The following is a 26,034-nucleotide window of genomic DNA, read 5'->3' as shown; positions in this document are numbered from 1 at the left end:
GCAGCAGCAGCAGCAGCAGCAGCAGCAGCAGCAGCAGCAGCAGCAGCAGCAGCAGCAGCAGCAGCAGCAGCAGCAGCAGCAGCACCTTTCCGATTCCCTTGGTGGCGCCCGTGATCAGCACCACGGACTGGGGGATGTACTTGTCGCTCCTGAGAGCCAACAGCGCGGGGGAGTTCCCCATGGGGGCTGGAGAAGGCGAAATTGGCTGTGAGGCGGCCGCGCTGCTGCAGTTTGGCCCAGTTCAAGTCTCGATGGCCGCAGCAAGACAGCGAAAGCGGGAGTTTCGCGGCCCGCCGCGCAGCCAGGGGCCCCAACTCGGGAAAATTGGAGGAAATTGGAAAAGTTTAATCAGAAAAGGAGAAGATCGCGGGAAAAAAGAAGAAAAAACCGCAGAGAACGGCGGCGGAGGGTTTGCGCGGTTGGCAGCGGCGCTCTGGACGGCGCGCGCGGATTCGCGTTGAAGGAAATGAAATCGGAAATTATAAAGTGCTGCTTCGAATAATAAATGCATTTTGTTTTCGTTTTCCTTTTTAAATTTCGCAAATCGCCAGCCGCCGCCGCCGCAGCCGCCGCCAGAGCCTCAGCCACACCACGCGGCCTCGAGTGAGTGCTGCTGCCACTGCTGCCCGCAGCAACTGCTGCTGTCTGTCGATTTTGCAAACAAAACTTCAAAATTAATTTACTTTTCAGTTCAGAAATCTCAACTGCGTCTTTTCGCTTTCTCCCGACCTGCCGTACCTCCTTCCTGCTGCTCCGCTGGCGCTGCCACTGCACACCTCGCAGCTCTGGACAACTCTTGAACATTTGGCCCCTTAAATGCATTACAGGATCTCCAAAACAAATTGTTTATATTATTTCGAGCACAAGTGCCACTTTAAAGCCTTTTTAGCCGCTTTATTCCGCACATTTGCCGCCGCTGCGGCGCAATCGCCGGCCCACGGTAACTTGGGGTGTACGTACACTCCACGCGTTTGCGGCAAACTCCCCTGCAGTTCAAAAGCTGCAAAAACTCTCATTAAATCTTTTTTGGACTTTTTGGATTTCTGCATAGCTGGCTGCTGCTCGCTTTCACTTTTGTCTTCAACAAATTAAGTCTTTTGCTTCAAATTTGGAAATATATTTCAGTTTAACTTTTCCAATTTTGCTGCACTAAATCGCCCCGTTATTTCCTCTGGGCCAACTGCAGCAATTCATAAAGGCAAAATTCGCTTTCTTTTAATTGCAACAATTTTTAATTTTGAATTTAACTTCTAAAGTCCTTTTTGCAAATTTAATTCCGCCACAAAACATTAATTTTGCAAAATATTTACTTTGCAAAATATTTACTTTGCAAAATATTTATTTTGCAAAATATTTATTTTGCAAAATATTTATTTTGCAAAATATTTATTTTGCAAAATATTTGTTCTGCAAAATACTTATTCTGTAAGGTATTTATCTTGCGAAATATTTATTTTGCAAAATGAAAATGATATTAAAGTTAAAATATTATTAAAATGAAAATAATGTTAAAATGCAAATCTGATTTCTTTAAAGACAATCTGAACTGTCTGTCTCTTGAAGCAAATTTAACTGCAGCTGCTTTTGTGGGACTCTGTTTTTGCTGCAGTTGAAAAGCAGCAAAAAATAAATAAAGTTTATTTCCACTTTTTGTCTTTTAAGAGAAGCAAATAAACGGAGAAGTAAGAACAAGAGAGAAGAAATAAAGAAATGAATTGAGACAAATTGGCAAAGTAAATTAAAACAAATTAGCAAAAAAGCAAAAGAGTAAACAGAAATAAAACAAAAAAGAAAGCAGATACACCAAGAAAGAAGAACAAAAAATAAAACAACAAGATGCACTTACAGCCCTTTATCTGGCATTTGTAGAAGAGATAATTGAGAAATAAATAATAAAATAGTTTTTAAAAAATAAATATTCGTGAAATTTGTTTTCACAAATATTTATTTTGCAAAAACTATTTTATTATTTGTTTCTACGCCTGCGCATGCGTTCAGGTGTACGTACACCGTGGCAGCGCACACGCGAGAAAAGAACGCAACGGATTCGTGAAAAAGAGTTTATTTCGAAGTAGAAGACAACGAATTCATGAAAATTAGTTTAATATTGAAAAAGAATACTTTTAATTCACTAAAATGAATTTAAAATCCAAAAAGAATGCAACTAATTCGCGAAAATGAGTTCATGCAGTTTGCGCAATCTTGATTTGGCTTCTTTGCCAGCATGCGCATACGCGTTTGTGCGCACATTTATATTTATATTTATATTTATATTTATATTTATTTTATTTAATATATATTACTTATATTTTTATTTTTAAAAATATTATTTGAACAAGTTGCAAAAAAAGCTCTTCTCTGTGACTGGCCTTCATCTACTTGAGTTTATTTCATGGCGCCTTGCCAGTTATTAAGGAGCTGCTGACGACGCTCTCAGCCCAACTCCAAACCCTAAACCCTAAACCCTAAGCCCTAAACCCTAAACCCTAAACCCTAAACCCTTTTTGAAGAAGGAAAAGAACGGAACAAAGCTTAAAAGTTTGTCGGGCTTAAATTTTAGGCCCTGAGATGCATGCGGCTTTGGGGCGGCTTCGCAGCATAAATAAAGTGTCCCCGCACTTGCCAGTTGAGGTGTACGTACACCGCAGGCCCCACACCTCGAAGCCCTGAACTCCTAAATACATAAAGAAGTGAAGTTCAGAACAGCAGCAGCAACAACGCATGCATTTTGCGTCAAAGATAATCCAATTTAATCTTTTTTCCACAAATCTCCACTCCTGTACACACGCCACTCCCTCCACTAAATAGCCAAAGCCTTTTATTAAATAAACTTCTCGGGGGCCCCCAGGGGCCCCTCCTGGGCACCCCTCAGGACTTTCGGGGCCCCTAAAGATCTGGGGGCCCCCTAGGGGCCCCCCTGAGCCCCCCTTGGGGCCCCCAAGACCCCTCCGGGGCCCCTCCGAGACCCCTCCGGGGCCCCCAAGACCCCCCCTCGGGGCCCCTAAGGCCCCTCCGGGGCCCCCAAAACCCCTCTGGGGCCCCCAAGACTCCTCCGGGGGCCCCCAAGACCCCTCTGGGGCCCCCAAGACCCCTCCGGGGGCCCCCAAGCTCGCTCTCTACTGCTCGTAGACGGGTGGCGCTGCTGGGGGTGGTGGCTGCTGTCCGCAGCAGCCAGGGGTGGGTTCGAGGTACTCCTGCTGGATCTGGAGTGCCTTTTGCTGCAGCTGAGGCAGCTGCTGCTGCTGCTGCTGCTGCTCGGGGAGGAAGCAGCTGGTTTGCTGCAGCGTGCGGACGTCAGGAGTCCCCGGGGGGTCCATGGGCACCCCCGGCTGCGGCGGCAGCGGCGGAAACAGCAGCTGGAAGTTCCCGCTGCTGCGGAAGCCCGAGTAGGCCATAACTCCTTGCCGAGTTAAGATGTCGGGTTCAGCAACAAAGCCCGCGAAGTTGACTTGGCCGACTTCTGGGGGGCAAGTCACCATCAGGGGGGGCATGTGGGGCATCCGGGGGTCTCCGTCGGGCGCGAGGGCTCTCGGGGGGCCCCCGGGGGCCCCCGGGGGCCCCCAGGGGGCCCCCAGGGGGGCCCCCAGGGGGGCCCCCAGGGGGGCCCCCGCGGGCGCCGGGGGGGGGCAGAAGGGCGCCAGCGGGCTCAGCGGCGGGGCGTTGGGCGGCGCGCCCCACTTGAAGCCCTCCACGAGCTCGATGGGGGCCCCGCTGCTGCTGCTGCTGCTGCTGCTGCTGCTGCTGCTGCTGCTGGGGGAGACGAGCGTGGCTGCGGGGTTGTGCTGCTGCTGCTGCTGCTGCAGCAGCAAGTGGGGCTGCTGCGCTATCTGGACGTCGATCTTGGCCTCGTAAGGCAAAGACAAAGAGTTGCAGCTGGAGAGCGGCAGCGGCCCGAGGCGGAAGGGCAGCAGCAAGTTGGCAGCAACAGCAGCAGGGAGAGCGCCGCTGAGGATGGGGGGCAGCGCAGCAGCAGCAGCAGCAGCAGCAGCAGCAGCAGCAGGAGGCTGGTAAGGCACTTCAATGACCTTCTCCACATAGCGAGGCACGTAGTAAGGGACCTCCACAGTCTTCAACTTGGGGATTTGCTTGACCACTGTCTGCGGCACCTCCACCACCGCCTCCTTGACCACTGGTCTAATGGTCTGGACCACTCTTTCGACCAGCTGGACCTTGGGCTTGGGGACGATCTTTGGGGGGTAGAGACACGGGACTTCGACGGGGACTTCGACATATTTGACCCCCTGCGGGACTTCAATTATTTTCTCTTCAACAACTGGTTTATAGACCTCTTTGGGGACTTCTTTGACAACTTCGGTGACAGTCGGAATTAGCTTCTTCACTCGCAGCCGCTGCGGCACTGCAGCGAACTTGTGCGCGTAGTGCACGTGCGGCACTTCGATGGTTCTTTCTTGGACTTCTTTTTTCGCGATGTAAATTTCTCTTTCTTCAATAATTGGCCTCGCGACGAACTTCTCGGGGATGCGCCTGCGGACCTCTGCTGGCAGCGGCATGGGGCCAAGTGCTGTCATTACTTGCGGCGGAATCCTGCTGCTGCTGCTGCTGCTGCTGCTGCTGCTGCTGCTGCTGCTGCTGCAGGGCACTGTGCTGTGCAGCGGGGCGGTTGCGGCGCCGAAGCCGGGGAACGCGGAGCGAGACGCGGGCGACTCGTCGGCCTCGTGCTGCTGCGCTTCCTGCTGCTGCTGCTGCTGCTGCTGCTGCTGCTGCTGCTGCTGCTGCTGCTGCTGGAAGGCGGCTTGCGGGAACTCGAAGCCGGATAAGTCCGCGGGACGCGAAGGGTGCGGCAGCGGCTGGACGAGGACGTCCACCCCCTCGCCAGGGGCGGTCACATCCTCCTTCTTGTTCATTTTCGCGCCTGCAAACACCAGCAGCAGCAGCAGCAGCAGCAGCAGCAGCAGCAGCAGCGGATGGCTCAGCCCAGCCAGCCGCACCCCGAGACCCTAACCCCAGAAACAGCAGCAGCAGCAGCAGCAGCAGCAGCCGGCGAAAGCCGCCAAGGACCAGCGGCGGACCAGCGGCGGACCAGCGGCGGACCAGCAGCAGCGCAGCAGCAGCGCAGCAGCAGCGCAGCAGCAGCTGCGGACCCAGAGAAAGGGGAAGAGAAGCAGCAAGAGGCAGCAGCAAGGCGAAAGAAAGCAAAAGAAACGCCGCAAAAGGGAAAACGAACAGCAGCAAACGCGAAACGCAGCAGCAAGAGCGGCGCAGCCGCGCGAGCCCGCGCGTCGGCCGCGGCGAGTCGGAGGCGGAACAAACGCGAAACTCGGAGTTAAAACGCGAAATAAATGCAAAAAACTCTTCACTTTTGTCGAAAAAGAAACAAAAAAGGCAAAAGAAAAGGAAATGAAGGCGAGATCGCGGCGGCGGAGCGCAGCCGATGCACGCAGGATGCAGAGGTGGCTATACACCCGAAACCCACTTGGTCCCGCGAAGCCTACGCCGGAGAGAAGCTGCACTTCTTGGAAAAGTTCTGTTGTTAAACGGAGAAAAAGGAGAAAAAGAAAAGGCAAAACTTTGTAACACTTTGGAAATTATGGAGCAGCAGCTGCTGCTGCAGCATCGAGCCGTCGTGAACTGCTGGCAGCAGCAGCCGGCCTCGAGCTCGCGCCGCGGGGGGCTGGCCACGAGCTCGAACCCCGAATTTAATCCCGCCTTCGCTTTTTAATTATATTTCCAAACAAACTTTGCATAAATATTACTTTTGACCGCCACAAAGCTTTGCTTTCCGCAGCTTTCCCCCCGGTTCCCGCCGCCAACTCGAAACAGCCACGGGCACGCCGCGCCGCGCCCCGGCCAGCCGCGCGCCCTCCGCGCCGCAACGCAGCTTTCCTGCCGGAGAAATTAATTTAAAATGAAATAAAGTCTCAAAAAATAGAGCTTTCCACCTTTAATCGGGTGTACGTACACCCCAGGCCCTGCGGCCAGCCGCCCGCAACAGCTAGTTGGCTCCGCTCGCCGATCGCCGCAGAGCCTCCCGCCGCGCCTTTCGCAGCAGCTTCGAAACTTCAACACTTTTTTATTATTTAAAGTTCTTCGAGTGCATTCTGGCGCTCCCAGAAGCTCCCCAGGTGTCTAGACACTGCGCCTCGCCGCGGCCGCTGCCGCCCACAGCCCACGCGGTGTACGTACACCGCAGCCTCGCCGCTGCAAACCACTCGGCCAGCAGCTCTTCACAATTAAAACTCTTTAAAGACTTTGCGCACTTGCAACTCCGCCCAAGGCGCCTGCAGCTGGCGGCGCGGGCAAAGCAGCTCCTAGGGTTTAGGGTTTAGGGTTTGCTTGCTTTTAGGGTTTACTCGAGGGCCCCTGCAGCCACACTGGGGCCCCTAGAGCCCACAAACCCTAGTCAAAAAGAATGAGCAGCAGCTAGAGCTTAGCATTAACTCAACTGCTCTTTGTCTGCCAGAGGCTTCCCTCGCTGCCTCCGTTCACAACCAAACTTAGGGTTTAGGGTTTAGGGTTTAGGGTTTTGCTGCAGTTGCAGGGGCCCCTAAGCAGCTCGGGGGGCCCCTGGGGCCCAGCAGCAGATTTCCTCGGGGCCACCAAACTTGGGGTGTACGTACACCCCAGCTCAACCCCACAAAAGCCCGCAGCGGCTTTTGAAGCCCCAGCGCACACACAGCAGCAACAGGGGCCCCCAGACCCTCGTAACATTAGGGGCCCCTGGGGGCCCCTATACCCTTTCCAGACTAGGGGCCCCCCGGGGGGCCCCCGCCCCTTTCCACATTAGGGACCCCGGGGGGCCCCCGGGGTTCCCCAGCTGCTTTTCACATTAGGGGCCCCGGGGGCCCCCAGGTACCTGGCACAACAGGGGCCCCCGGGGGCCCCCAGTCCCTTGGCACAAGAGGGGGCCCCGGGGCACCCCAGCCCCTAGGGCCAAACAGGGGCCCCCGGGGCCCCCAGTTCCTTGGCACAAGAGGGGCCCCCGGGGCCCCTTGGTGTTGGGGGCCCCCAAGTTCACTTTAAGTTCCCTGTGGGGCAGTTGCCCCAAAAGGACCCTTTGTGGGGTCTTGGCAGCCAAAATCCGAAGAGGGGGCCCCCTGGTACTTGGGGGCCCCCCCAAGTACCAGGGGGCCCCCTTCTGTGTCGGGGGCCCCTTCATTCTGGGCCCTTAGAGGCCCCTCAAGCCTTGGGGGCCCCCGGGGGCCCCCTGGGGCCCCTTGAGGGCACCTAGGGGGCCCCTGGGGTCCCCTGGGGGTTATCTAGGGGCCCCTGGGGGCCCCTAGGGGCCCCTCAACAACCCTCTAGGGGCCCCCTAGGGGGTTCCTAGAGGTTTAGGGGGCCCCTAGGGGCCCCCAAGGGGCCCCCAAGGGGCCCCCTAGGGGCCCCTAAGGCCTGTAGGGGCCCCCTAGGGGGCCCCTGGGGGCCTCTGACAACTATGGCGACTTGAGGTGTTTGAGACAAACTGAAAGCAGCTGCGGTGTTGCTGCAGCCAATACTTCATGTTTTGACAAGTCCAGCTGCAGCAAGAAGCAAATGAAGCAAAAAGAAAATAATTAATTATTAAAAAAGAAAACTTCAGCAGCAAATAGATAGTCTCGTGGCCCTCTACTTGGCATGCGAGGCTGCTGCGGCTGCTGCTGCTGCTGCTGCAGGTGCGGCTGCTGCTGCTGCAGGTGCGGCTGCTGCTGCTGCAGGTGCGGCTGCAGGTGCTGCTGCTGCAGGTGTTGCTGCTGCTGCTGCTGCTGCTGCTGCTGCTGCTGCTCACGGGCTGGTTGCCTCGCAGGACGCTGCAGACGGCGCCGGCCTCTTCCAAGATAAGACAGCCAGCAGCAAGATCCTGCGCGAGGCGGAGGCAGCAGCAAGGGTTTAGGGTTTAGGGTTTGGGGTTTAGGGTTTAGCGCTGCAGCAGTTTGACGCCCCTGAGGCTCTGAGGGGCAGCTCCACTTAACTACGAGTGTACGTACACCTGGAGTTGCTGCTGCTACAGCTGGAAGCCTTCAGCGTGGCTTCTTGAGCCTCTCGCATGCCACAAACCCTAAACCCTAAACCCTAAACCCTAAACCCTAAACCCTAAACCCTAAACCCTTGAACCCTAAACCCTCGACTTACCCATTCCTTAGGTCCAAAGGTGACTAAGCAGTCCAGCCGGCCCGCAGCTGCAGCAAAGCAGCAGGCAGCACACAAGAAACTGCCAGCAGCAGCAGCCGTACAAGCAGCAGCAACAGCAGCAGCAAGAGCAGCAGCAACAGCAGCAGCAACAGCAGCAGCAAAAGCAGCAGCAAAAGCAGCAGCAACTGCAGCAGCTCGCTAAAGAGAAAGCAGCTCTGGGGGAAACGAATAGCCCCGGCGTAACCAAGTGCAGAAGGAACAACAACCTTAAACCCTAAACCCTAAACCCTAAACTCTAAACCCTAAACCCTAAACCCTAAACCCTAAACCCCCAGCTTACCGAGATAACACAGCTCCATTGCTGTGCTGCCGATGTGTCGAATGTCTAGACAGTTGAGTGTCAAATAACCCACATTGCTCAGTACGCATTCTGCAGCAGCAGCAGCAGCAGCAACAGCAGCAGCAGAGGCAGCAGCAGCACGGCAAGCGCAGCAGCAGCAGCAAAAGCAGCAGCAGCAAAACAAGCACAGCAGCAAACAAGTTTGACAAACACACTAATAAGGCCACTTCTAACTGCAGATCCAACTAGAAGGTGAACAGATAAACTCAAGAAGAAGGGGCCCCTTGGGGCCCCTTTTGGGGGCCCCCTGGGGCCCCTTTTGGGGGCCCCCTGGGGCCCCTTTTGGGGGACCCCTGGGGCCCCTTTTGGGGGCCCCCTGGGGCCCCTTTTGGGGGCCCCCTGAAAGAACCACTGCGGGGCCCCCCTGTTGGGGGCCCCTGGAGGAAACCCCTGAGGGGCCCCCTGAATAATGGGGCCCCCTGATGACAACACATGATGAGGCTCTCTAATGGGGCCCTTTTAAAGTAAACCCCCTTTGGGGGGCCCCCCTTGGGGGGCCCCCCTTGGGGGGCCCCCCTTGGGGGGCCCCCCTTGGGGGGCCCCCCTTGGGGGGCCCCCTTGGGGGGCCCCCCTTGGGGGGCCCCCTGGGTTTGTGAGGTGAAGCTTACCTTGAAATCTTTTGAGGTAGGCCCGACGTGTTTCGTCTGTTGTTATTTCTAGCTGCATGCAGAGCAGCACACAAAGCGAGGCCTTGCGCCCAGCAGCAGCAGCAGCAGCAGCAGCAGCAGCAGCAGCAGCAGCAGCAGCAGTGGCAAAAGCAACACAGCAGTAGGCAGGTGGCTCGACGCAGCACCGCTGCCGCCGAAGCAACAGCTGCAGCAGCAGCGAGAAGCAGCGCAGCAACAAGCAACACCAGCAGCAGCAGCAGCAGCAGCAGCAGCAGCAGCAGCAGCAGCAGCAGCAGCAGCAGCAGAGACGCACCTGCCGCAGCGTGGAGACGCCGAAAGAGACACAGGCAAGAGCCGCTCCAATGTCTGTACACCCCGAGCTCTTTATGGGCACTCCGTTAAGGTGGGCCCCTTTGCCTCTTTCTGCGCTGAACATTTCCTTCTGCAGCAGCAGCAGCAGCAGCAGCAGCAGCAGCAGCAGCAGCAGCAACAGCATTAGGGGCCCACCCAGCCAGCCAAACGACACTCAAAATGGACCACCGCGAACCCGCAAGACCCATACAGAACCTGGGGGGCCCCTGGGGCCCTAGGGGGCCCCCCTGGGGCCCCAGGGGGCCCCCGGGGGCCCCAGGGGGCCCCCCTGGGGCCCCGGGGGGCCCCCCGGGGGCCCCTTTAAGTTTAAAGGCCAAGTACCCTACAGGTGCCGCTGGGCTTTGGGGCCCCCAGGGGCCCCTTGGGGGCGCAGTGGTGCAGCAAATATGAGATGAGTGAAATTGCAAACAAATGGCTTTTATTTTTAATTAATTTTAGTTGCATTTAACTTTTTATTTATTCATAAAAGACATATTAATGCTTAATGGCATCTTCTGCTTCTTATGAGCACTTTAAACTTCTTTTGGGGGCCCCCGGGGCCCCACAAGGTCCCACAGGGGCCCCTGTGGGCCCCCACAGGGGCCCCCGAGGGGCCCCCCGTTGACTCACAGTTAAGGGAGAATAAACAACTCCGAGAAGAACTTTTTTATTTCGGGAGAAGGCAATTGAGACTGTACATACACCCGAGAGGAGCAGCAAGAAAGGCAGCGCAAGCTGCAGCAGCAAGTGCAGGCCCGCGCCCACAGCAGCAGCAGCAGCAGCAGCAGCAGCAGCAGCAGCAGCAGCAGGAAGCTTACCACAAGTGAGGGGAAAGCCGTGCACGAAGTTCGTTGTTCCGTCAATCTGCAGCAGCAGCAGCAGCAGCAGCAGCAGCAGCAGCAGCAGCAGCAGCAGAATCCTTTGAGAGACTCAACGCTCCCGCTGGAAGGGCAGCCGCGCGAACGAGGGCAGCAAGAGCCGCAGCAGCAGCAGCAGCAGAAGGGGCAGCAGCGAGGGCAGCAGCAGCAACAGCAGCAGCAACTGGAGCAGCAGCAGCAATAGGAACAACAACAACAGGAGCAGCAGCAGCAGCAGCTGCAGCAGCAGCAGCACTGACAGGGTCAATAATCCACGTGGGCTCGTCCGTCAGCTTCTGGTTTGGAGTAACAGATTCTGCGGAAGGAAAAAAAAAATATTATTTAATTATAATTAAATTCAACTGCAGCAGCAGCAGCAGCAACATGGGGGCAAGCAGCAGCAGCAGTAGCAGCATGGGGAGCTGCAGTCGCTGCAGCAATGGCGGCAGAGCAAAAACGGGCAGCAGCAGCAGCAGCAGCAGCAGCAGCAGAGGAAGCAGCAGCAGCAGCAGCAGCAAAAAATGCAGCGGCACCGCATCAACAGCGAACAGCAGCAAAGAGCAGCAGCAATGCCAGCTGAGTCCTCCGCAACAGCAGAAGCAACAACAGCAGCAGCAACAGCAGCAACAGCAGCAGCAGCAGCAGCAGCAGCAGCAGCGGTGCAGCTAACCTTCGCAGAAAAAGGAATGGCTGGGGAATTTTTCTCTTATTTTTTCTTTAAGAGTCTCTTCCACTCGCGTGTCATATTCTGTAACAAGATCTGCTGCTGAGCTCTTTGTCCTGGCGCAGCTGCTGCTGCCGCTGCTGCTGCCGCTGCTGCTGCTGCTGCTGCTGCTGCTGCTGCTGCTGCTGCGACACCCGCAGCCGAAGCCCTCCATGATCAGGGGCTCCACATCTCGGGCAAGTTGCTGCACAAACTCGAGGCGAACTTCTGATTCAGACATGGCTTCTAGAGCTGCAGCAGCAGCAGCAGCAACAGCAGCAGCAGCAACACACCGCATCATCAGCAGCAGCACACAGCGGCAGCAGCAGCAGCACACGGTGGCAGCAGCAGCACACTGCAGAAGCAGCAGCAGCACACGGTAGCAGGTGCAGCAGCAGCAGCAAGACGCATGATGCGGGCAAGACTGAGGGGGATGGCGCAGCAGCAGCAGCTCAAAGCGTTGCTGCTGCTGCTGCTGCCGATGGCTAGCGGCTGCTGCTGCGCACTCACACTGATATTCCAATTAAATAAAAGAACAAATTGATAAATAATTTAAATTAATTTAATTCTAAAAGCAATAAGAACGAAAAACTCCCCGTGTGCAGCAGCTGCTGGCCACCAGCTGGGAGGTCAGAAGCTGCAGGGGGCCCTGGGGGCCCCCTGGGGGCCCCGGGGGCCCCCGGGGCCCCATTAATGAGGCCCCAGTTAAGACCCTCTTTCTTAATATATATTTTTGTGTTATATTTTCAATTTTATTTTAAAAATTGAAATTAAAGGTACAAGTTTAGGTGAAGGTGCACTCCGTTTGCTGCAGCAGCAGCAGCAGCAGCAGCAGCAGCAGCGTGTCGGTGCTGCCTTCCTGTTGCAGCTGCCTGCTTTTGCTGCTGCTGCAGACAGCAAGCAAGCCTGCCAAGCTCTTTAGAGCTTCGAAGGCGACGCAGCGCTGTTGCTGCTGCTGTTGCTGCTGCTGTTGCTGCTGCTGCTGCTGCTGCCGTTGCTTCTGCTGCTGTTGCTGTTGCTGCTGCTGCTGCTGAGGCAGTCCGCGTGCTCGCGTCGCAGCAGAACTGCCGCCAGGGAAAAGAGCAGCAGCTCTTTCCGACCCGTCAAAGCCAGCAGCAGCTGCTGCAGCAAACCCAGCAGCAGCTGCTGCAGCAAACCTAGCAGCAGCTGCTGCAGCAAACTCATCAGCAGCTGTTGCAGCAAACTCAGCAGCAGCTGCTGCAGCAAACTCATCAGTAGCTGCTGCAGCAAACCCAGCAGCAGCGGGAAACTTCCGGGCCCAAATGGCGTTGCTGCTGCGGGCCTGGGGGCCCACAGCCTGTGGCTGTGCAACTGCAGCAGCAGCAGCAAAAGGAGCAGCAGCAACAGGAGCAGCAGCAACAGGAGCAGCAGCAGGATCGGCTGCAGCAGCAGCAGCACGCGTGCAGGCGCTGCAGCAGCCACATTTGCTGCAGCAGCAACGGGGCCTCAAGTTTGTCCACCCCCGCAACTGGATACTGCAATGGAAGCTCAGGCCAGGAGACAAGGTGCTGCTGCTGCTGCTGCTGCTGCTGCTGCTTCTGCTGCTGCTGCTGCTGCTGTATCTGATTCTGTGTGTCTGATTCTGGGAGTGCTGCTGCTGCTGCTTTCTTTGACTTTGGGGATGTCCTGCCTTTGCTGCTGTTGCTGCTGCTTCTGCTGCTGCTGCGTTTGGAATTGAGGACTCCGTTTCTGCTGCTGCGGCTGCTCTGGCTGCTGTTGCTGCTGCTGTGTTTGCCTTTTGGGGTGCCATTGCTGCTGTTGCTGCTGCTGCTGCTGCTGCTGCTGCTGCTGCTGCTGCTAGGTGCGCAGCTCCAGCAGCAGCATTTGTTGCTGCAGTAGCTGCTGCAGCACGAGTTGGTGGGGTGGACGCGTTGCCGGCTGAAAGCAGCAGGAACTGTCGCTGAGCTGTGCTGCTGCTGCTGCTGCTGCTGCTGCTGCTGCTGCTGCTACTGCTGCTGCTGCTGCTGCAGGTAATGATAATAAGCGGGAAGTGGCGGTCAACAGTTGGCCGCATTTTGCAAATCGACAAAATGCGAAACGCAATTGCTGTGGAAGGCGCGAAGGAGGTCAAAACAAATTGCTGCTGCTGCTGCTGCTGCTGCTGTTGCTGCTGCTGCTGCTGCTGCTGCTGCTGCTGCTGCTGCTGCTGCGGACAGGGGCAATTAGCAGAAAAAGCATATTATTTGATTTCTTTCCATTCCACTCCATCTTATTACTCCTGGACAAACCAAAAACATTTCATTTCACCTTTTTGAATTTATTTATTTATTTTTATTTCATTTTTAAATTTCATTTCATCTTTTCAATTTCATTTCATTTAATTTCATTTCATCTTTTTAGTTTCATCTTTTTGAATTTCACTCTTGAAATTTATTTCATCTTTTCATTTTTATTTCATCTTTGTTTTTATTTCATATTTTCATTTTAATTATTTCATCTTTTAATTTGTTTCCTCCTTTAATTTTATTTCATCTTTTTATTTATTTCATCTTTTAATTATTTCATCTTTTTATTTATTCCTCTTTTAGTTCATTTCCTTTTATTTATTCCTCTTTTAATTCATTTTCTTTTATTTATTCTTCTTTTAATTCATTTCCTTCAATTTATTTCCTCTTTTAATTCATTTCTTTTCATTTATTTCCTCTTTTAATTCATTTCTTTTCATTTATTTCCTCTTCTATTTCATTTTTATTTATTTATTTCCTCTTTTAATTCATTTTTATTTTTTTATTCCTCTTTTAATTTATTTTTAATTTATTTCTTCTTTTTATGAACTTCAGAGATTCATAAAAGACGCAGAAGGCAATCAAGTGAAGGTCGCTGGCCTTTTGCATGTTTCCAACGCAATGCTCATCGACCCCGTCACAGAGTAAGCAGCAAACCAATATCTTTTCAGGGCTTTTGGGGGCCCCCTGGGGGCCCCCAGGGGCCCCCGTATGGGCCCTGGGGGCCCCCAAAGGGCCCCCATAGGGGCCTTGGGGGCTCTTGGGGGCCCCCAAAGGGCCCCCAAGGGGGCTCATGGGGCTTTCGGGTGCCCCCAAAGGGCCCCCGTGGGGGCCCCAGGGGGTAGTGGAGGCCCTGGAGGCTCCTGAGGTCCCCCAAGGGGCCCCTATGGGAGCCCTTGGGGACTTAGGAGGCTCTTGGGGGCCCCCAGGGGCCCCTAAAGGGTTCTGTGGGGGCCTTTGAGGCTTTCGGGGGCCCCTAGGGGCCTTAAAAGGGCCCCCTGGGGGCTCTTGAGGGCCCCAGAAGGCGCTCAAGGGGCCCCCGTCAAGAGCCCCCCAGAAGTCCCCCAGGGGCCCCCCAGGGGCCCCCCAAGGGGCGCTGGAGGGGCCTCTGCGGGCTCCTTTGGGGTCTTTGGGGGGCCCCTGGGGCCCCAAGAGGCCCCGAGAGGCCCAAAAAGGAACTTCACGGGGCCCCCCAAAGGGCCCCCAAAGGGCCCCCAAAGGGCCCCCAAAGGGCCCCCAAAGGGCCCCCAAAGGGCCCCCAAATGGCAAGGGGCGGCGGGAAAACTGGCGCTGGTGGGGCGTATGTACACTCTGCTGCTGCTGCTGCTGCTGCTGCTGCTGCTGCTGCTGCTGCTGGAGCAGGATCCCGACACGCCTGGCCCTGCGGAGAGACGAAAGGGGCGCACCGGGTAAAGAAGCAAAGACTGGCTGGCGCCGCTGCTGCTGCTGCTGCCGCTGCTGCTGCGCGTTTTGCTGCTGCTGCGGCGTTTGGTCCTCTTCTGCAGCTCAATCTTCCTTTCAGTTTTCGTCTTTCTCTTGTTCTTTTTGCTGCTTAGTTTCGCGCTGCTGCCGCAGATATAAGTGCAGCAAAAAGGAGAAAAAAGGGAATAAAAGCATTTATTTTTGTTTGAAATTGAAAGAAGTGCTGCTGCTGCTGCTGCTGCTGGCCTGCGAGTTTGCTGCAGTCCGTGTCGCCCGCCGCAGCGGCGTCATAGTGCCCTGGCCCGACAGCTCTGTTGCATGCAGCGACAGCAGCAGGGGCTCAGTGGAGTATCTCCGCAGCAAGCAGCAGCAGCAGCAGCAGCAGCAGCAGAAGCAGCAGCAGCGGGACATGGACACGGCCCTTCCTGGACCCAAGGACACGCCCAAGGAAAAAGCGCTCGAAAGAACTTACGACTACGCGAAGGTTAGCCGAGCAGCAGCAACAGCAGCAGCAGCAGCAGCAGCAGCAGCAGCAGCAGCAGCAGCAGCAACAGCAATGCAGCAGCAACTGCGTCGAACTGTGTGCCGGTTTCGCAGGAAGTGGCGACGATGGATGCCATCCGATTTATGATGGCCAAGTATAACAGAGACTTCTGCTGAGACAAAAGAAGCTGCAGTAGCAGCAGCAGCAGCAGCAGCAGCAGCAGCAAATAGTCTGCTGCTGCTGCTGGGGTGGCTGGTGCAGCCCCGTTCTTTGAATCTGCAGAAACGGGCAGGAGGAACTCTGCGCCGTTCCACAGCAGCACAGGGAGTGCAGTTGTGAACTCTGCTGCTGCTGCAGCAGCAGCAGCAGCAGCAGCAGCAGCAGCTTCTGCTGCAACTGCTTTCACTTCAAAGCCCATTTGTTTTCCCGTGCTGCTGCTGCGTCTCATGAGACGCCGCCGCGAATGTGCATTGCGTCCATTGGGCCCTGCCCAGTGGACCCGAAGCTGCAACTGCTGCTGCGGCTGCTGCTGCTGCTTTTTGTTGCTGCTTCTGCTGCTGCTGCTGCTGCTGCTGCTGCTCTAGAATGTAGCGTTGCCGCTGTCCCCGTAATTACCTACAAGAAGGGGGGCCCCTTTGCTGTAGCGGTCGGCAGCACTTTGACTGCCTGAGGAGACAGAGGCAGCAGGGAGGAGCTGGGGTGTACATGCACTTGGTGCAGCAGCACACTGCAGCAGCACCGGCAGCAGCAGCAGCAGCGGCAGCAGCAGCTGCTGCTGCCGTTGTGGAGAGCCACAAGCATGTACGCAGTCTGTAGCTGCAGCTGCTACTGCCAGTGCTGCAGCAGAACAAGCGCAGCGCTTACCCCCAGCTTCTCCCTCGTCTGTCGCTGCTGCTGCACTGCTGCTGCTGCTGCTGCTGCTGCTGCTGCTGCTGCTGCCGCGGTTACCATCAGTGACTGAGGACACTTCCTTTGCCACTTGCAGCAGCAGAGCTTTTGCTGCTGCTGCCTCTAGTGTTGCTTCGGGTGTGCTGCCCTCCGGCACGGAGCTGCTGCAAGGGGCGCAGTCAGGAGCAGCAGACACCTGGCGGTGCAGCAGCAGCTGCTGCTGCTGCCCTGCTGCACTGACGCTGCTGCAAGAGGAACAAACTGCTGCTGCTGCTTCTGCGGGGGCCCCGTCGGGGAATGCCAGACGCAGAGCCAGCACGTCGTGCATGTAAGACAACTCATCCCGCAGCGTATCTTCTCTGCAGCAGCAGCAGCAGCAGCAGCAACACAGGCATTAGTAGCAGCAGCAGCAGCAGCTCTAAAACAGGACAACAGACACAGATGCAGAAGCAATAGCCCGCATGGTTACTTAGAGTTCTCTTGCAGTGAGCGACCCCTGGGGCCCAAGCAGCAGCAGAGGCAGCAGCAAAAGCAGCAGCAGCAGCAGCAGCAGCAGCAGCAGCAGCACCTGTACTGCAGCCTGATGTCGCTGACGTTAGACTGGCGCATGCAGTTCCCTCTCTTGCCTGGCAGCCGAAACTTCGGGCCCAGCCAGTGTGCCTTGTACTCGTCCTCAAACCCGCTGCAGCAGCAGCAGCAGCAGCAGCAGCAGCAACAGCAAGGGGCTCGCCAGCAGCAGCTCAGTGCAGGGACAGCAGGGACGTCAAGACCAGCAGCAGCAAAAGCAGCAAGTGCAGGCAACACGGAGCTGCGCCAACAGCAGCAATATCGGCAAAAACAACAAGAGCTGCAGCAGCAACGGAATCAGCAGCAGCAGTTGCTGCTGCTGCTCTTACTACAGCAGCAGCTGACCTCTGCAGCACCGAATTGCGGGCCAGCTCGCACAGGTCAACCGGCGTGAGCTTCCAGTAGTGCTGCAGCAAGCAGCAGCAAACAGCAGCGGCAGTTCATGCAGCAGCAGCAGCAGCAGCAGGACAAAGAACTGATCCGACGGTAGCGACGCATCACAGAGGAGCAGCAGCAGCAGCAGCAGCAGACTGCACCGATGTCCCGCACTGCAGCACCATATCACCAGCGGAAACGAGCGCGTGCAGCAGCAGCAGCAACAGCAGCAGCAGCAGCGGCAGCAGCAGCAGTGGCAGCAGCAGTACCGCAGCGAGAGAGTACTCCTCCAGTAAGGGCTCGTCAGTGAAGTGAAACATCAGCGGGTCATCAGTAGATAGAGAAACATTGAGTCCAATCTTGAAGAATAAATACAAAGGATTTTTTGCTGCAGCAGCAGCAGCAGCAGCAGCAATGTCAGCAGCACAGCAGTAGCTGGCAAATGCATCGGTTTTAAGAGGCACCTCTACAAGCGCCAGCAGGAGCGACAGAAACAGCAACAGCAGCAGCAACACCAGCAGCAGCAGCGGCACCAACACCAGCAGCAGCAGCAGCAGCAGCACCAGCACCAGCAATCCCAGCAGCAGCAGCACCAGCACCAGCAATACCAGCAGCAGCAGCAGCAGCAGCACCAGCACCAGCACCAGCAATACCAGCAGCAGCAGCAGCAGCAGCAATACCAGCAGCAGCAGCAGCAGCAGCAGCAGCAGCAATACCAGCAGCAGCAGCAGCAGCAGCGGGGGCGCACCAACTTCGAGGAAAAGCGCGTTGTTGGAGAGGGGAGACATGGCAATTCCAATTTGCTGCAGGTAGAAGAGGTACTGCAGCACGGGGCTCTTCTTCAACAAAATCCCATGATTGACTCCGCGGGCCAACAGAAACATCGTCGCCAAGTGCGAGACGCTCCCGGCTTCCCCGCAGTGCGGCCTGGGCTGCACCACTCGCACTGGGCGTTCCTCGTTTGCGCGTCCGGGGGCCCCCGGGGAGCCCCCAGGGGGCTCCGTCGGGGCCCCGCGGGGCCCCGGGACAGGTTCTGCTGCTGCGCAGCAGCAGCTCGCTGAAATGGGCGCTGGACTAAGCTAGAAGCAGGCCCAGCAGCTAGCCAGACGCCGCGCCTAAACCCTAAACCCTAAACCCTAAACCCTGTGGCTCGCTGGTGTTCTCCAGACTTGCTGCCCAAACCCTAGACCCTAGCCCGCAGGCCCTGCTGCTTGACGGCGTTCTACACGCTAGACCGCGGGGCCACGCCTCCCCCCCAACCCCAAACCCTAAACCCCAAACCCCAAACCCTAAACCCTAAACCCTAAACCCTAAACCCTAAACCCTAAACCCCCGGCTGGGGCCGCACCTGAACTCGAGGGGGCGAATGCCCTGCAGGTAGAGCAGCCTGTTGAGGGCCCGGATGTTTGCATGCATGTAAAAGCCCCAATAAGAGTAAGGCGGATTATCGGCAGAGACCCAAAGTTCGGGCGGCGGCAGCTCGCCGCCCTCCATCGTGTACTTCGACACATGCGACTCGTCGTCCACAGAGTCCCACCCCACCACCTGCACCCACAAACGCATGCATGCATGCATGCACAAATGCATGCATGCATGCATGCATGCATGCACAAATGCATGCACGAATGCATGCGTGGGTGCATGCATTTGAAGTTGCGGGGGCTTGCGGCTGCTTGGGAGTGCAAGCACGCGTGCATGGTGTCGTTGCATGCATGATGGCTTCAGGCATGCATAAAAGCACTAGTGCATGCAGCTGCATGCGTGCATGCATGCATGCATGCATGCATGCATGCATGCATGCATGCAGGGGAGGGCGCGGCAAAGAGGAGCAGCGGAGCAGCAGCTGGAAGAAGAGCGCAGAGGCAGCAGCTGAGGGGCGGTAGAGATCTTCCCGCTGCTGCCCGGACTTGCCTGCTGCAGCAGCTGGAAGATCTTGGGGTGTTTGCTGGGGCTGCATGCAGCCTCAAAGAGAGGCCCGAAAATGTTTTCCAGCATATCTCCGAAGCTCTTGACTTGGCCGCGCATGCGGTAGACGTAATACAAGCTGCAGCGCAGGCCAGGCTGCAGCAGCGCCGCCTGCTGCCAATACGGAAGCAGCAGACAAGCAGCAGCAGCAGCAGCAGCAGCAGCAGGGCGGCCCAAGGCCGAAAAGCCGAGCAGAGCGCTGCCGCTAGACTAAGCAGCAGCAGCACAGCAGCAGCAGCAGCAGCAGCAGCAGCAGCAGCAGCAGCAGCAGCAGCAGCAGCAGCAGCAGCAGCAGCAGAATCAGCAGCAGCAGCAGCAGCAGCAGCAGCAGCAGCAGCAGCAGCAGCAGCAGCAGCAGCAGCAGCAGCAGCGGGGCCTCACCGGGGCACCTGAATGAGCCAGCGGACGCGGACGGAAACGAGCTGGTTGTCTATGACCCAACTGGCCAGGCGGCTCCACTCGTCTTTGTGGCTGCCGTAAATGGAAAGCCGCCACTCCACTTGCTGGTAGCGCCGCTGCTCCAGGTCTTTGATCACTTCCTTCGTCAGCTCCGCCAGGAAGCGGCCTGCGCCCCGCAGCAGCAGCAGCAGCAGCAGCGGCAGCAGCGGCAGCAGCAGCGGCAGCAGCAGCAGCAGCACGTTGCGAAATGTTCCTGCGAAAGGGCTCTGATTGCCTTTTCGTTTCGGGATTGATGGTGAATTGAGCACAATTCAAATAAAGGATTTTGTGAATTGAACACAATTCAAATAAAGTATTTTGAACTTGACATGAAAATTTCCACTTTGCAACATTTTGCAAAAACGATTCCATTCAGTTTGCAATTCCTGTTTCGAAGTCAGTGGCAAACGCGAGGACATTTGGACCTTGACAATTATTTCACAAGTTTGCTTTCAATTCCATTTAATAATAAATATTAGAATCTTAAAAAACATGAAATTAAGTCTATTTAATAATAAACACTGAAGTTTTTAAAAACATGAAATTAATATGAGATCAGCGCGCACAAGGAAAAAAAGTGGACAACAGCGCCTTGAAAAAGTGGAAAGCAAGAAAGCATGAACACTGAGTGCAAAATGAAGAAAAAGAAGAAAGAAGAAGTTCGGGTTTAAAGAGGAAAAGTTTGGGGTTAAAGAAAAGAATTTCGGGGTAAAAGAAAAGAAGTTCGGGTTGAAAGAGAAGTTCGGGTTTAAAGAAAAGAAGTTGGGTTTAAAGGAAAGAAGTCGGGTTAAAAGAGAAGAAGTTCGAGTTTAAAGAGAAGTTGGGATTAAAGAAAAGAAGATCGGCTCAAAGAAAAGAAGTTTGGGTTTAGGCAAAGAAGTTGGATTTAAAGATAAGTTCGTGTTTAAGAAAAGAAGTTTGTGTTTTAAGAGAAGAACTTCGGGTTTAAGGAAAAGAAGTTCGTGTTTAAAGAGAAGAAGCTGGATTTAAAAGGAAGAGGTTCGGGTTTAAAGAGAAGAAGTCGGCTTTAAAGAGAAGTTCGGGTTTAAAGAGAAGAAGTTTGGGTTTAAAGAGAAGAAGTTGGATTTAAAGAGAAGTTCGGGTTTAAAGAGAAGATGTTTGGGTTTAAAGAGAAGAAGTCGGCTTTAAAGAGAAGTTCTTGTTCGAGAAAAAGCTGGATTTAAAGAGAAGCCGGCGTTTAAGAAGCAAAGCAGGACTTGAAGTCAAGTTGGTGTTTAAAAGAGAAGCCTGCTTTGCTGCTGACCCTTGATGTGGTTGTCCGTCTTGAGAAAGACATCTCTGAGGGCTCGCTGGCCAAAAGGATTATACTTTTGGTTGAAGAGGTCAAAGCGTTGAAAGCAAGAGCCCAGTGCATGCACTCCCAGCAAGTCCACGGAAGCTGCGTAGGCATTTAAGCCCATTTTGCAAAACACATCTTCCAGAGTCAGTGCCGCGCCGCCGCTGGTCACGTACACCACTGTCGTCTTCTCTTCATCGTACTTCCGCCTGCCACCGCAGCGCGCTTCCCCGGAATACGCACATGCAGCAGCAGCAGCAGCAGCAGCAGCAGCAGCAGCGGCAGCGGCAGAGGCAGCAGCGCGGCAGCAGCGGCAACGGCGTGCGCAGCATCTGCATCAGCGGCAAGGCAGCGGCAGCTGCAGCAGGCGCACGAGCAGCATCCTCAGCACCTCCAGCAGCGTCCGCACAAGCAGCAGCAGCAGCAGCAGCAGCAGCAGCAGCAGCAGCAGCAGCAGCAGCAGCAGGTTTGACCGGATGAAGCTGAGGAGGTGCTTCTGCGTCATGCAGGCGGCGTGGTGGACGTGGGTGTCCACTTTGCGGACATTGTAGAAGTCCCTGTGGTGGTTGTCTTTGGTTTCTTGCAGCTCAGCAGCACTGTTGAACATTGTGTGCAAAATGAACTTCTCCTCCAAGTAGCGCAGCCGCCGGTAGCAAAAGGACTTGCACGCTGGCCGGCCAGCAGCAGCAGCGCAGCAAGAAGCAAGCAGCAGCAGCGCAGCGCAGCAAGAAGCAAGCAGCAGCAGCGCAGCGCAGCAAGAAGCAAGCAGCAGCAGCACATCATAGGCAAGATGGAATTCATGTATGGGCACGCGGCTGCGGGCGTCGCGAACAGAGGCTTAACGGCATAAACAAATCAACAAAAAAGAACATAAATGCATAAAATAATATTTTTAATTGTATTTTATATTTACAAAAAAGAACATAAATGCATAAAATAACATTTTTAATTGTATTTTATATTTGCTGAAGGAGATCAAGAGCAGCTGCAGGCAAAACGCGAACTTTTGTGCAAAATCAACAGCAGTCGTTGATGCACTGATCCGCCAACTAGTGAAAGCGTTTCTTTGTTTTATTTCTAGTCTCTATTTGTCTTTTTCCTTTTTATTTCTGTTTTATTGTTTATTTTGTTCGTTTATTTTCTGGTTCTTTCTGCTCCGCAGATTGTGCTGCCACAAGGAACTCTGACGGAAGCAAATGACATGTGGAAGAGGCAGCGTTGGCTACGGCGTGCAGCGCAAGTTAATCAAAAGCTCTTCAATTAATAAATTAAATAATAAGTAAATAAATAAATATATTTGAAAGTAAATGAACCAAAGAGCTGCCAAGGATCCGGCGAATAGAATCCACACAGCCAGGCAAAACAGGACCGAAATAAAGGCGAACTACACGCAGCATCAGCAGCACCGCGGCAGAACCAGCAGCAGCAACAGCAAAAGAAGCAGCAATAGAAGCAGCAGCAAAAGCTGCAACAGACGTAGCAGCAAAAACAGCAGCAGCAGCAGAAGCAGCAGCAGAAGCAGCGGGGCGGCACACACCTGGGCTTTGGACAGCAGTCATGATTTCTTTGAGGCTGGAGAGGAATTGTTTGACTGAGGGAATGGGGGGCCCCAAAAGAGGGGGAAGAGAGTCTGGGGAGGGGGCCTCTTTGCATGCAGGATCGTAGTAGACCTTAAATAACAAAAAGAATTGCAATGGTTTAATTTTATTGTTTTAATTTTAATTACAAACAGAAATAAATGCTGAATTGCAAAAGCCACATAAGAATGGGAAAGGAAAGAAACGGCAATCCTTTCTTGCGCGGCCCCAACAGAAACGCTACAGCCGAAACCCTAAACCCTAAACCCTGGCCCTTAAAACTTAAACCCTGAACTTCAAACCCTAAACCCTCAAACCTAAACCCTAAAGCAGAGGCCCTGTACCTGCCGCATACGTTTTATATGCCAATATATGCATATATATAATATATTGTATATATATATATACATATATATACATATACACATGTATATATGCAAATAGGAATTACCTATGCTGATTTACATATACGTGCAAATATTAGTGGGTGTGAATAGACCTGTAGGTACACTTTTATGCGCATGCACACATATGTATGAACAGAACTTGTTGAAGAAATATCTTTTTACTTATTTTGTATTTATACAATAAATATAAAGCAGACAAAAAGAAGCTTTTCATGAATTCAAGTTTGCGCACACCACAAATTAACAGGCATGGGTCAGCGCGGGTTAACGGAAGTGCACGAGAACAAAAAGACACATAAAATGTGCATTAAAAAACTTAATAAGACTGTTACAAAGTTTGTGCAAGTATTATATAAATAAAGGTGCAAGTAGATGCGCTTGGTGTGCACGAATAGTAAGACAGAAGTGTGGAACAAGATGCATGCATTCGTCTGGGTGCTGCGAAGACCTCTAGATCCACAAGCGCATGCAAAATGTGTAAAAGGAGATTTAAAGATGCAGAAAAATACCAAAAAGAAAAGCTAAATCTGCACTGACACGCTTTGTTGCTGCATGCAGCTGCGTGCAGCAACAAAGAAGCAGAACTAGTCTTTGGGGTGGCTGAAACTTGGCAGTGTCCACTTTTAGCGAAACAATATATTAATTTTAGCATTTAAAAACAGATTCTTTCATAATTTATCTTTTGCAGATAATAAATTTTGCTTACGTTTATAAATTCTACATTCTAAAGCAGCAATATCATCTGATTTATAATTCAAAAGCCCCTCTTGAATTATATGAGCCTCCACTAATTTTTGGAACAATTTATAATTACATTCTATAAAAAACAATTAATAAAAAATGCATTTACTTAAAACAGCGAATACAATTCCCTAAGTCGTTTAAACGCTAAAATAGGGTTTAGAACTTGTGCAGCAAAAGTGCAAAGTTGAACTGCAAAGCCAAGCACAATTAATAAAAGATGCATTCACTTAAACCACTAAATATGATTCATTAACTCGTTTAAACTCTAAACTAGGGTTTAGAAATTTGGCAGCAAAGCAGCAAAAGTGAGCTGCAAAGCCAAGTGCAATGAATAAAATATGCATTTATTCAAACCACCAAATATGATTCCCAAGCACCCCAAACCCTAAACTAGGGTTTAGCCAAGTACCTGGTAAACCCCCTCTTGCATGCGGCAAACAGCACTTATGTCTGGGGGCGGCTGCACAGCGCTGGGCACAAAGAGAGGCTCCGTAGAACCCTCAGAGCCCCGGACGCCCCCGGGGGGCCCCTCGGCGCTGAGGGGGGGCCCCGGGAAGACTGCGGGGGAGGGGCGGGGCGGGAACCTTTCTTGCCACGCGTCGCGCAGGGCCAAGCAGCCCGACAGCACCTGCAGCAGCAGCAGCAGCAGCAGCAGCAGCAGCAGCAGCAGCGGCGGCTGGAGCCGATGCGGAGGGGGCTGCAGGCGAGAGAACGGCGGGAAACGGCAACAGCAGCGAGGAGCGCGGACAGGGGAAGCAGCAGCAGCAGCAATAGCAGCGGGCACCGCTAACAGCAGCAGCAGCAGCAGCAGCAGCAACAACGGCCATAGCAGCAGCAGCAGCAGCAGCAGCAACAAAACGCACTTTGCATGCATGGAAGGACTCGTCGCAGCTGCTGCTGGAGACCGGCAGATCCTTACTCGGCTGCATCCTCACATAAGTGGTGCCCCGCAAACTACAGGGGGGCCCCCCGGGGGCCCCCGGGGGGCCCCCATTGCTGCGAGGGGTAGCAGCATCGAAGTCTTGGGGGCTTCTGGGAGAACCTTTTAAGCTGCCAAAGGCAGCAGGAAGCCTCCCGAGGTATGTCACTGCCCCAGCCCTCTCGTGGCTGAGACTCAGCAGCTGCAGCAGCAGCAGCAGCAGCAGCAGCAGCAGCAGAAGCAACACAGCGCTTGCTTCAGGCCGTCGCAGTGTCAGGGGTAGCATGGACATCAGCTGTAGTTCAGGGCAAACAGCAGCAGCAGCAGCAGCAACAGCAGAGGTGCGAACGTCCCAGCAACAGCAGCAGCAGCAGCAGCAGCGGCAGCAACAGCAGCAGCAGCAGCAGCAGCAGCAGGCGCACCCGCTTATACATGGAGTCCCAGTTGGCGTCTTCAGGGAGGCTAATGTGTGTCTTGGGACTTTCAGAGGGGCCCCTAGCTGCAGCAGCGGGGGCCCCCCCAGGGCCTTGGGGGGCCTGTGTAGGGGCCCCCTTAGAGTAAGCAGCAGCTGCTGCTTCCGCTCTTGCTGCTGCTGCTTCTGCTCTTGCTGCTGCTGCATCCGTCTCTGCGTCGGGGGTTTCTGTAATCCGCCACTTCTCTGATGAGGAGGCCTGGGGGGCCCCCAATGGGGTACTGGGGGAGGGGCCCCCCGGGCTTTTCTCAGTGCAGCAGCGCCCCTGGGTTGGCTGCGGGGGCCCCTCAGCAGCAGCAGCTTTGTGTGTGCTGCTTCCGGCAGTTTGCTGCGCCGGTGTGTCTGTGTTGGCTGCAGACACGCCGGGGCCCGCACCCCCCGGCTGCTGCAGCTGCTGCTGCTGCTGCTGCTGCTGCTGCTGCTGCTGCTGCTGCTGTTGCTGCTCCATCTCGGGGAGGGGGAACGGGATACCCTGGTTTGCGCACTGAGGGGGGTGCTGCAAATGGGAGGGCCTCATGAGGCTCGCAGGCAGCAGGGCCGGCAGCAGCTGCTTAGGGAAGATAGCACCGGCCGCAGTGGCAGCAGCAGCTGCAGCAGCAAACGGGGATCTTTGTGCAGCAAAAGCTTCTAGAATACTTAATAAAAAGGGAAGACAGACGCGCCGAGGTGTCTATACACCTCACGGGCGCCACCCAGCGCTGCCGACCAGCCGAAGGCCTGCGCAGCGGTCAGGGCCACGGCTAGCAGCAGAGGCCCCTGGGGAGTCTTGGGGGAAATGTGGCAGCAATAGTCGGTTATAATATGTTAATATGAAATAACAAACATGTAATACTTGCAAAATGTGGAAAATTCGCCTCTAGGAAGGCGTGAAGTCGCTGCAGCAGCAGCAACTGCAGCAGACCACTGGCAACAGCAGCAGCAACGGCGGCAGCAGCAGCAGACCCCTAGTTCAGTGCAGCGGCTTCTTTTTTCTGAAACAAGTGGCTTTTCTAGTGTATAATTCACTTTTAAGCTTTTTATTTACATACAAACCATAAAGACAAGCAAAAATAATAACAAGAAGCGATGCAGCAGCAGCAGCAGTGGCAGCAGCAATGACAGACGCCCCTGTGGTTCAGGAGCCCCAAAAGGGCCTCCACGGGGCCCCACACAAAGGGGCTGCTCCTAACCCAATTTGGCCACTTGGGGAATTGGCCTTTCTCGTTCTTAGCCATATTTTTGGATTGACGAAGCAGCAGCAGCAAGAG

General features: G+C 54.4%; 9 protein-coding genes across 9 annotated transcripts; 3 read left to right on the top strand and 6 right to left on the bottom strand.

Moving 5' to 3' along the window:
- Positions 1-3,116: 3,116 nt before the first annotated feature.
- On the bottom strand, positions 3,117-4,865 carry ENH_00016040 (inner membrane complex protein IMC3, putative; the record flags this gene model as incomplete). The annotated part of the gene is made up of 1 exon (XM_013579173.1): positions 3,117-4,865. One exon carries the CDS (start codon positions 4,863-4,865, stop codon positions 3,117-3,119), a length of 1,749 nt encoding a protein of 582 aa, XP_013434627.1.
- Positions 4,866-4,925: 60 nt separating this feature from the next.
- Positions 4,926-5,288, top strand: ENH_00016030 (hypothetical protein; the record flags this gene model as incomplete). The annotated part of the gene is made up of 1 exon (XM_013579172.1): positions 4,926-5,288. The coding sequence occupies one exon, from the start codon at positions 4,926-4,928 to the stop codon at positions 5,286-5,288; it is 363 nt and encodes a 120-aa protein (XP_013434626.1).
- Positions 5,289-7,363: 2,075 nt separating this feature from the next.
- On the bottom strand, positions 7,364-9,511 carry ENH_00016020 (inositol monophosphatase, putative; the record flags this gene model as incomplete). Its single annotated transcript, XM_013579171.1, has 5 exons — positions 7,364-7,795; positions 8,068-8,114; positions 8,408-8,497; positions 9,076-9,127; positions 9,389-9,511. 5 exons carry the CDS (start codon positions 9,509-9,511, stop codon positions 7,364-7,366), a joined length of 744 nt encoding a protein of 247 aa, XP_013434625.1.
- A 774-nt stretch (positions 9,512-10,285) lies between these two features.
- ENH_00016010 (hypothetical protein) lies at positions 10,286-11,227 on the bottom strand (the record flags this gene model as incomplete). The annotated part of the gene is made up of 2 exons (XM_013579170.1): positions 10,286-10,599; positions 10,954-11,227. 2 exons carry the CDS (start codon positions 11,225-11,227, stop codon positions 10,286-10,288), a joined length of 588 nt encoding a protein of 195 aa, XP_013434624.1.
- Positions 11,228-11,904: 677 nt separating this feature from the next.
- On the bottom strand, positions 11,905-13,021 carry ENH_00016000 (hypothetical protein, conserved; the record flags this gene model as incomplete). The annotated part of the gene is made up of 2 exons (XM_013579169.1): positions 11,905-12,310; positions 12,468-13,021. 2 exons carry the CDS (start codon positions 13,019-13,021, stop codon positions 11,905-11,907), a joined length of 960 nt encoding a protein of 319 aa, XP_013434623.1.
- Positions 13,022-13,745: 724 nt separating this feature from the next.
- Positions 13,746-15,586, bottom strand: ENH_00015990 (hypothetical protein; the record flags this gene model as incomplete). Its single annotated transcript, XM_013579168.1, has 3 exons — positions 13,746-14,135; positions 14,606-14,900; positions 15,159-15,586. The coding sequence occupies 3 exons, from the start codon at positions 15,584-15,586 to the stop codon at positions 13,746-13,748; spliced, it is 1,113 nt and encodes a 370-aa protein (XP_013434622.1).
- Positions 15,587-15,718: 132 nt separating this feature from the next.
- ENH_00015980 (hypothetical protein) lies at positions 15,719-16,354 on the bottom strand (the record flags this gene model as incomplete). Its single annotated transcript, XM_013579167.1, has 2 exons — positions 15,719-15,804; positions 16,003-16,354. 2 exons carry the CDS (start codon positions 16,352-16,354, stop codon positions 15,719-15,721), a joined length of 438 nt encoding a protein of 145 aa, XP_013434621.1.
- Positions 16,355-16,609: 255 nt separating this feature from the next.
- ENH_00015970 (hypothetical protein) lies at positions 16,610-18,029 on the top strand (the record flags this gene model as incomplete). The annotated part of the gene is made up of 3 exons (XM_013579166.1): positions 16,610-16,983; positions 17,099-17,260; positions 17,363-18,029. The coding sequence occupies 3 exons, from the start codon at positions 16,610-16,612 to the stop codon at positions 18,027-18,029; spliced, it is 1,203 nt and encodes a 400-aa protein (XP_013434620.1).
- Positions 18,030-25,302: 7,273 nt separating this feature from the next.
- On the top strand, positions 25,303-25,587 carry ENH_00015960 (hypothetical protein, conserved; the record flags this gene model as incomplete). The annotated part of the gene is made up of 1 exon (XM_013579165.1): positions 25,303-25,587. One exon carries the CDS (start codon positions 25,303-25,305, stop codon positions 25,585-25,587), a length of 285 nt encoding a protein of 94 aa, XP_013434619.1.
- Between the last annotated feature and the right edge of the window lie 447 nt (positions 25,588-26,034).

The sequence above is a fragment of the Eimeria necatrix genome, genomic scaffold (genome assembly GCF_000499385.1).
Source record: "Eimeria necatrix Houghton genomic scaffold, Enh_scaff150, whole genome shotgun sequence".
Lineage (NCBI taxonomy): Eukaryota > Apicomplexa > Conoidasida > Eucoccidiorida > Eimeriidae > Eimeria > Eimeria necatrix.
Note: the sequence above shows the minus strand (reverse complement) of the source record. Positions and strands in the feature narration are given on the sequence as shown.